Source organism: Pseudorca crassidens, chromosome 9 (genome assembly GCF_039906515.1).
Source record: "Pseudorca crassidens isolate mPseCra1 chromosome 9, mPseCra1.hap1, whole genome shotgun sequence".
Classification (NCBI taxonomy): Eukaryota; Metazoa; Chordata; class Mammalia; order Artiodactyla; family Delphinidae; genus Pseudorca; species Pseudorca crassidens.
Window position 1 is genome coordinate 85,112,626 of NC_090304.1, and position 9,981 is coordinate 85,122,606.

Here is a 9,981-nt window from a genome sequence, read left to right on the forward strand (position 1 = left end):
ATTAAGTCCATCTTGTTTAATGTGTCATTTAAAACTTGTGTTTCCTTATTTATTTTCATTTTGGATGATCTGTCCATTGGTGGGAATGGGGTGTTAAAGCCTCCTAGTATGATTGTGTTACTGTCGGTTTCCCTTTTTATGGCTGTTAGCATTTGCCTTATGTATTGAGGTGCTCCTATGTTGGGTGCATAAATATTTACAATTGTTATATCGTCTTCTTGGCTTGATCCCTTGATCATTATGTAGTGTCCTTCTTTGTCTCTTGTAATAGTCTTTGTTTTAAAGTCTATTTTGTCTGATATGAGAATTGCTACTCCAGCTTTCTTTTGGTTTCCATTTGCATGGAATATCTTTTTCCATCCCTTCACTTTCAGTCTGTATGTGTCCCTAGGTCTGAAGTGGGTCTCTCGTAGATAGCATATATACGGATCTTATTTTTGTATCCATTCAACCAGTCTATGTCTTTTGGTTCGAACATTTAATCCATTTACATTTAAGGTAATTATCTATATGTATGTTCCTATGACCATTTTCCTAATTGTTTTAGGTTTGTTATTGTAGGTCTTTTCCTTCTGTCATGTTTCCTGCCTAGAGAAGTTCCCTTAGCATTTGTTGTAAAGCTGGTTTGGTGGTGCTGAATTCTCTTAGCTTTTGCTTGTCTGTAAAGGTTTTAATTTCTCTATCAAATCTGAATGAGATCCTTGCTGGCTAGAGTAATCTTAGTTGTAGGTTTTTCCCTTTCATCACTTTAAATGCATCCTGCACTCCTTCTGGCTTGCAGAGTTTCTGCTGAAAGATTAGCTGTTAACCTTATGGGGATTCCCTTGTATGTTATTTGTTGTTTTCCCTTGCTGCTTTTAATATTTTTTCGTGGCATTGAATTTTTGATAGTTTGATTAATATGTGTCTTTGCGTGTTTCTCCTTGGATTTATCCTGTATGAGACTCTGTGCACTTCCTTGACTTGATTGACTATTTCCTTCCCCATATTAGGGAAGTTTTCAACTATAATCTCTTCAAATATCTTCTCAGTCCCTTTCTTTTTCTCTTCTTCTTCTGAGACCCCTATACTTCAAATGTTGGTGCATTTAATGTTGTCCCAGAGGTCTCTGAGACTGTTCTCAATTCTTTTCATTCTTTTTTCTTCATTCTGCTCTGCAATAGTTATTTCCACTATTTCATCTTCCAGGTCACTTATCTGTTCTTCTGCCTCAGTTTTTCTGATATTGATTCCCTGTAGATAATTTTTAATTTCATTTATTGTGTTGTTCATCATTGTTTGTTTGCTCTTTAGTTCTTCTAGGTCCTTGTTAAATGTTTCTTGCACTTTCTCCATTCTATTTCCAGGATTTTGGATCATCTTTACTATCATTACTCTGAAATCTTTTTCAGGTAGACTGCCTATTTCCTCTTCATTTTTTTGGTCTGGTGGGTTTTTACCTTGCTCCTTCATCTGCTGTGTGTTTCTCTGTCTTCTCATTTTGCTTAACTTACTGTGTTTGGGGTCTCCTTTTCACAGGCTGCAGGTTTGTAGTTTCCGTTATTTTTGGTGTCTGCCCCCAATGGCTAAAGTTGGTTCAGTGGGTTGTGTCAGCTTCCTGGTGGAGGGGACTAGTGCCTGTGTTCTGGTGGATGAGGCTGGATCTTGTCTCTCTGGCGGGCAGATCCACGTCTGGTGGTGTGTTTAGGGGTGTCTGTGACCTTATTATGTTTTTAGGCAGCCTTTGTGCTAGTGGGTAGGGTTGTGTTCCTGTCTTGCTAGTTGTTTGGCATAGGGTGTCCAGCATTGCAGCTTGCTGGTCGTTGAGTGGAGCTGGATCTTGGCGTTAAGATGGAGATCTCTGGGAGATTTTTGATATTACGTGGAGCTGGGGGGTCTCTGGTGTACCAATGTCCTGAACTCGGCTCTCCCACGTCAGAGGCACACGGCTGACACCCACCCGGAGCACCAAAACCCTGTCAGCCTCACGGCTCAGAATAAAAGGGTGAAAAAAAGAAAGAAAGAAAGGTAAAATAAAATAAAGTTATTAAAATAAAAAATAATTATTAAAAATAAAAAAATTAAAAAGTAATAAAGAAGAGAAAGAAAGACGGAAAGAAGTGAGCATCCAAACTGAAAAAGAAATCCACCAATGATATCAAGTGCTAAAAACTATACTAAAAGAAAAAAGGACAGTCATAACCCTAGGACAAATGGTAAAAGCAAAGCTATATAGACAAAATCACATGTAAAACTATACACATATACACTCACAAAAATAGAAAAAGGAAAAAAATATATATGTCATTGCTCCCAAAGTCCACTGCCTCAATTTGGGATGGTTTGTTGTCTAGTCAGGCATCCCACAGATGCAGTGTACATCAAGTTGATCGTAGAGATTTAATCTGCTGATCCTGAGGCTGCTGGGAAAGATTTCCCTTTCTCTTCTTTGTTTGCACAGCTCCTGCGGTTCAGCTTTGGATTTGGCTCCACCTTTGCGTGTAGGACACCTGAGGGCGTCTGTTCTTCGCTCAGGCAGGGCGGGGTTAAAGTAGCAGCTGATTAGGGGGTTCTGGCTCATTCAGGTGGGGGGGGCGGGGCACGGGAAGGGAGGGGTATGGAATGTGGGGCGAGCCTGCCATGGCAGAGGCTGGCATAACGTTGCAACAGCCTGTGGTGCGCCGTGTGTTCTCCCGGGGAAGTTGTCCCTGTATCACGGGACCCTGGCAGTGGCGGGCTGCACAGCCTCCCAGGAGGGGAGGTGTGGATAGTGACCTATTCTTGCGCACAGGCTTCTTGGTGGCTGCAGCAGCAGCCTTAGAATCTTATGCCCGTCTCTGGGGTCCGCGCTGATAGCCATGGCTCGCACCCGTCTCTGGAGCTCGTTTAGGTGGCGCTTCTAATCCCCTCTCCTCGCGCACCAGGAAGCAAAGAGGCAAGAAAAAGTCTCTTGCCTCTTCTGCAGTTCCAGACTTTTTCCCGGACACACTCCTGGTTACCTGTAGCACAGTAGCCCCCTTCAGGCTGTGTTCACACAGTCAACCCCAGTCCTCTCCCTGGGATCTGACCTCAGAAGCTGGAGCCTCAGCTCCCAGCCCCCACCCGCCCTGGCGGGTGAGCAGACAAGCCTCTCAGGCTGGTGAGTGCTGGTTGGCACTGATCCTCTGTGCGGGAATCTGTCTGCTTTGCCCTCTGCATCCCTGTTGCTGTGCTCTCTTCCATGGCCCCGAAGCTCCCCCCACCCACCCCTGCCACCCACCGTCTCTGCCAGTGAAGGGGCTTCCTAGTGTGTGGAAACTTTTCCACTTTCCCAGCTCCCTCCCACTGGTGCAGGTCCCGTCCCTATTCTTTTGTCTCTGTTTTTTCTTTTTCCCTACCCAGGTACGTGGGCAGTTTTTTGCATTTTGGGAGGTCTGAGGTCTTCTGCCAGCGTTCAGTAGGTGTTCTGTAGGAGTTGTTCCACATGCAGATGTATTTCTGATGTATTGGGGGGGGGGCAGAAGGTGATCTCCACGTCTTACTCTTCTGCCCTCTTGAAGGTCTCCCTACTGATCTTTCTTTATTCAGCTATATGATGCTTGTTTACTTTCACCCTTGTTATAGGTGAGAAATGAAACTCGTCAGTTCACTTTTCTTTTTATTAACAATGCTGCTAAAAGTTTTGTTTGTAAAGTGAGATAATCATCTGAGGATTTGAATAATGCATACCCTCAAATTTTTCCTCTTCTCCCCTTCCCTTTATTCTCTTAAATATTTTTGAAGACTCCAAAGAACTTTTGTAGAAGATTGTGTGTATGTGTATATATTTATACATACATACATACATATGTATGTGTGTGTATATATATATATATATATATATATATATACACACACAAACACACACACGCACACATGTACACATACACACACACACCACACACACATTTCTGTTTAGGAGCTAAAACAGAAAGATTAAAAACACCAAAATATACAAGTGTACATTCCATTGACTTCAGAGCAATGAGATCATCACATGTCATTCAGCCTCTGGAAAATTCCACTGTATTCTTATGAGAAGATGAGAGTGAAAGACAAGTAACCTCTTAGTTTTATTATGAGATAGTTTTTACTTCCTAGACTCTCTGAAAAGGTCTTAGGGTCCCTCCTAGGGGTCTTTCGACCATACTTTGAGGGCTGCTGTCATAGATAATTGAAAGATAATCAAATCTTCAATTGTAATGTATTTGCATATATTCAGATTTCCAAAGTTTGTCCTAATAATGTAGTTTACTAAATTTCAGTCAATAAGAAAGAGTATTATATGTGTGTATATCAACAGGCTAATTTTTTTTCTTTTCTTCAGTTATGGAAATTCTTGAAGCCCAATACTCCGCTAGAATCCCGGATTTCTAAGCAGTGGTGTGAAATTGGTTTCCAAGGTGATGATCCTAAAACAGATTTTCGAGGAATGGGACTTTTGGGACTGTACAATTTGCAGTAAGTAAAATGAAGAATGGTTGAGTTTTAAAGTGATGTTCTGATCTCCTCATACTGAAATGTCAAAGTTGATTTATTAGTTCCAAAAACCACTTCCCAGGACACTCCAGGAAAGCATTCAAATCCTTTGATTTGAACTCAGGTTCATAAAATTTTAAAAGCTCCTACCATCTTCCTTTTATCTGGCAAACTTCATGGATTCTTTTAAACAAATCTCAAATTTATTTTTAACTTTTTGTTATGAAAAATTTCAATTATATTCAAAAACAGAGGAACGATTATAAAGAACCCCCTTTACACTGATCACCCAAATTCAGTAACTATTGAGATTTTGGAATACTTGCAACACTTGTTTTTTTGGTAGAAGTGTGTTAATGAAAATCCTATGCTGTTTGTTGTTTCACCCTAATATTTCAATATATAGCTCTAAAAGACATCAATATTACCTTACATTAACCACAATGACATTATTACACCTAACAAAATTAACAATGATTCCTTGGTATCATCTATATCCTGACTATATTCAAATTACCCAATTATCTCAAATATGTCTTGTTACAGCTGGTTTGATCTGATCCAGTTCCATGTAAGATCTATGCATTGCACTTAGTGATTATATCTCTCTCATTTTTTTTTGTCGTCTTATTTTTCTTTAATTAATTTTTATTGGAGTATAGTTGCTTTACAATATTCTGTTAGTTTCTGTTGTACAGCAAAGTGAATCAGCTATACGTATACATATATCCCCTCATTTTTGGATTTCCTTCCCATTTAGGTTACCACAGAGCATAGAGTTCCCTGAGCTATACAGTAGGTTCTCGTTAGTTATCTATTTTATACATAGTATCAATAATGTATATATGTCAATCCCAATCTCCCAATTCACCCCCCCACCTTGCCCTCTTGGTAGACATACGTTTGTCTTCTACCTCTGAGTCTCTATTTCTACTTTGCTCTCTGGTCCTTTTTAATTAAATCAGTCTCTCCCCCTCCCTCCTCTCCTTTTGCCCCTCCATCATGTCATTAATTCATGCAAGATTCTAGGTCAACTGTCCTATAAAATATCCCACAATCTGTATTTGTCTGTTTGCATTTGTACCCACCCCCGGTATGCCCTGAAAATCAGAGGTACTCAGAAAGAGTTGAATAGGTTCATGTTGACATCTTGGTGGGAGGCCTGCATCATCCCCACTCTCAGTCTTATGCTGAGATGGATCAGAGGAATCACAGCCTGATGGCTCCATTATAAAGTCCCCATCAGCCCTTTATCTAACCATTTCCTCCAGTTATCTTCACTGAACCAATTAATTGGGCAAAGAGTGCTTTTTTAATTCTGTTATTCTTCCCACAGTTGTTGCCTAAAATTCTGTAAAGACAGTTTCCTTTATTAAATACGGTTATTTGGTTTCTCTAAAATATAGGCAGGGGACTTCCTTGGCGGCACAGTGGTTAAGAATCTGCCTGCCAATGCAGGGGACACGGGTTCGAGCCCTGGTCCAGGGAGATCTCACATGCTGCAGAGCAACTAAGCCCGTGCGCCACAACTACTGAGCCTGCGCTCTAGGGCCCGCGAGCCACAGCTACTGAGCCTGCGTGCCACAACTACTGAAGCCCGCATGCCTAGAGCCCATGCTCAGGAACAAGAGAAGCCACCGCAATGAGAAGCCCGTGCACCGCAACAAAGAGTAGCCCCCCGCTCACCGCCAACTAGAGAAAACCCGCACGCAGCAACGAAGGCACAACACAGCCAAAAAAAATATTTTTTTTAAATAAGTAAAATAAATAAATTAAAATATAGGCAGGACAGCTGCTCAAGTAAATAAGTTGCCAATTTTCAGAGTGAGGAATTGGTGCCCTAGCCCCCTTGTTAGTGATCAAACTTTTTTTTTTTGTCTTTATAGTTTTAAATTATCACTTTAACTCCTGGTTTTTGTGTGTTTATGTGATTTAATAATTGTGCTCATTATTTTTTTCATGCTTAAATTGGGTCATTTGTAGCCATTACTTTTCAAGAAAAAAGGAGTCCTTTTAGGTTGGCTCTTGTGTCCTTTGACACTACCCTACTAATGAGGATAGTGATATATTTTTAAAAGAAAAAATGGCATTTTTAATGGCACCCATTTCCCCCTAAGATCTTTTATTTTAAATTTAGGAAGTTTAATAATCACCCATGCTTTTATTTTTAAGATGGTAATTTTTTAATACAATTTTTAAAGGTTACACTCCATTTACAGTTATTACAAAATATTAGCTATATTCCTCGTGTTGTACAATACATCCTTGTAGCCTGTCTTATACCTATAGTTTGTACCTCCCACTCCCCCACTCCTATTTTTTCCCTTCTCTCCCTCCCCACTGGTAAATGTTTTAAATGTTACACTATTATGTAATGTGGGTGAATAAAAAAGTAAATTTTGATGACAAAAGTGGTGTTACAAGTAAGTGGGTAAAGGATGAGCTTTTAAATAAGTAGAGCTGGGGCAATTAGCTTTCCATTTGAAAATTAAATTAAATTAAATCTCTACCTTGCCTCAGTTTATAAATTGAATGTCAAAAACAAATATTTACAACTTTTAGGAGAAAATCTTTAAGATATGTGAGTAAGGAGGGATCTCTTAAAGATAAAAACCAAAAAAGCACAAACTGTAAAAGAAAAATCAATAAATCTCACAAATTAAAATCAAAATCTTCTATAAGCCACCATAAATAAAATGAAAAGAAAGCCAAGACTGACACATAATTGATAAAGGATCTATATCCAGTATATTATTATCTGTAGGCTTATTTATTTGAGGACATTTTTAGATATACTGGACCAAGAAATGTGAACAGAAACCTAATTCTAATTCAAACCTATTCTATAAACGTAAATGACCAACAAAATATGAAGAGACTCAATTTCATTAATAATCATGGACATGTTTACTAAATTTGCTGACTAGCTTTGAACTTTTCTGAGAGAAAATTTAAGAGGTTGTTTTATCTGTTAGATATATGCAGGAAATACACATCAAATTAAATAATACATGCTATATGTAGTTGTATTTTTTTATTTATTTTTATTTTTTTGCAGTACGCGGGCCTCTCACTGTTGTGGCCTCTCCCGTTGCGGAGCACAGGCTCCGGACGTGCAGGCTCAGCGGCCATGGCTCATGGGCCCAGCCGCTCCACGGCATGTGGGATCTTCCCGGACCGGGGCATGAACCCGCGTCCCCTGCATCGGCAGGCAGACTCTTAACCACTGCACCACCAGGGAAGCCCCTGTAGTTGTATTTTATAATTGTCTTTATGAAGTATTTTTTATGATATATTTTTGAGGGTATGTAAGCTTTTTGTATGTGGGAAGGGAAACTTCATTGCCCCTTTCTTCCCAGAACAGAATTTTTTTAACATCTCTAAGCTCCATAAGATATTTTCATCCAGAATTCTAACACCCCGTGAGTATTCTCCAAGAAAGTACATTTGAACTTTTATCACCTCCTCTAGTCTCATCCTTTCTCTGCCCTTTGGCTGTCACAGCCTCTTACCATGTCCCTTCATCCAGATTTTTTCTGCCTTCTGAGGGGCCTCCTCCTGCCTTCCTAATAAGAATCTATAACCCTCATTAATAAGAATATCTTTGGCTTGTTAGGGAATGGTAAAGTTCATAATTAAAATTTCAAACCTACTCGAATCATTCCCAAATATTTGTGTGTTTTACAACTACCCTATTATACTGTCATTATATTTGGAAAATTCTATTATGAAAAGCTGTTCATTATCTGGAGGAGCTGACACAGGTTGTATGCTTATGCTGGTGTCCATCTCTGAATCCAAAATGGCCTCAAATTGGATTGAAATGAATGTATTCAAAAGGTATGGAGTTATGGTTTTCTTTCCCTCCAACTGCAGGTATTTTGCAGAAAGGGATGCTGCAGCAGCACAGCAGGTCCTATCTGATTCTCTTCATCCAAAATGCAGGTAATTGAAAATGAAAGGTGGATTAGGCTTTGTGGATTAGGTAGAATTAATTTCCTATATAGCTCTATTGATAAGATTCTCAAGAGGGTCAGCCCACCAGAAGTGAGGCTTAAAGCTCTTCCAAACAAGCCCTTTTGACAAATGCTGAATAGGAAGGTTATAATGTCAGGTACTTGTTTACAGGATTTAGGATGTAAAGTGGCACTGTTCAAGTGAGATGTGTACTTGAGGGGCTGATAACATCTCTGGTGTCTAGGAAGATTGAGGAGGTGGGCATAAAAGAAGGAGAAAGCAGAGTATGGAAGAAACAGTTCAGAGACAAGGGACCACAGTGGGGGAATAGAGGGAAGAATGGAAGTCTTGAAGTCAGGGACCAAGTGAGAAAGTCTAAAATTGCTGAGGCTCTTTTTTTTTTCTTAATAAAATTCTAGATTCTAAATTGTTTGCATTTTCATTTACCTTTCTAAATTTTTGTCTTTAACTGATTACATTAGGGATATCACTAAAGAGGAAATAAGGTATTTTTCTTTGCTTTTGTTTTTTCTTGCTTTTATGTTATTTTACAATAAGTATGGGTAAGAATTTTTAAAGTAATATAAATTCATGAAAAATTTTCAAAAAGGAAACATTTCCCAACTTTTTATGTAATATAGTTCATTACATTGGGCTGTTTTGATGAAGGAAAAACCAGATTAGACTGACCTGATAGAAAATGTCAAAGAGCCTTTCTACAGCCATGTCTGTTGGAGAAACATTTTGAAACTTCACCTAAAGGCTGACACATTACCACACATTTCTGCTCCCATCTACTCCAAGAGAGGGACATTTCTTCTGGGAATTTTGCTGCACAGAGCAAATCTCCTCTTCTATTAATGTCTTTCTAATTGTATTACTATAAAGAGTGTATACATGCTTTAGTTACTCTTATTATAGGAGTTCTATTTTGTACTCATAGTTTTGTATCACTTTTTTCTCATCAGCATGACAGGTTATCTTGTTAGTGTTCATGTTTGCTAAATAAGTCCCAAATTTTATCATACCACTCTCAAAATCTATAAACAGGTTGACTTTGTGGCTTCCCTCCCATCTTACTATTATACTTACTCTAGCTTCAATTGGCTAAGATTCATTAAATTATCCTATACTTTCCAAATTTATAATTATAATCTTTTTATAAGTTTAAATTTTCATTTTCTTTACGTTTTACTTTCTTTGAGAAAAGCACTAAAATCATAACTCTTTCTTCATATATCACATGGTTAAAATCAAACTGTTTTAATTTTTTAACTACATTGTCTGAATTACATGTTTCTGTAATGTAGAGACTCTGAAACCTCTCTGATTAAAATTGGCTGGGGAGTCTGTGTGCACTGACATTCCTTGGAGAAGCATCAATTAAAAGACATGAATCCTCCATGGTCCTTGCGAAGTGACAATAAGCTTAAAATATTTTTTTTTATTAACCATTGGAGAGGGATTGATTTTGTCTATGAGCCATTCTCAAAGAAAGACTTTATAATTTTATATCCTGTGTTGGCCACTAGAGAGGAATTATTTGAG

General features: G+C 38.7%; 1 protein-coding gene across 2 annotated transcripts in view; it reads left to right on the forward strand.

The window, feature by feature from the left end:
• ELMOD1 (ELMO domain containing 1) overlaps window positions 1-9,981 on the forward strand; it is a 111,381-nt gene that overhangs the window by 86,577 nt on the left and 14,823 nt on the right. For both annotated transcript variants that reach the window (XM_067750914.1, XM_067750915.1), the window contains exons 7-8: window positions 4,325-4,458; window positions 8,353-8,421. In XM_067750914.1, coding sequence (XP_067607015.1) covers window positions 4,325-4,458; window positions 8,353-8,421 — 203 coding nt within the window. The remainder of the gene's footprint in view (window positions 1-4,324; window positions 4,459-8,352; window positions 8,422-9,981) is intronic.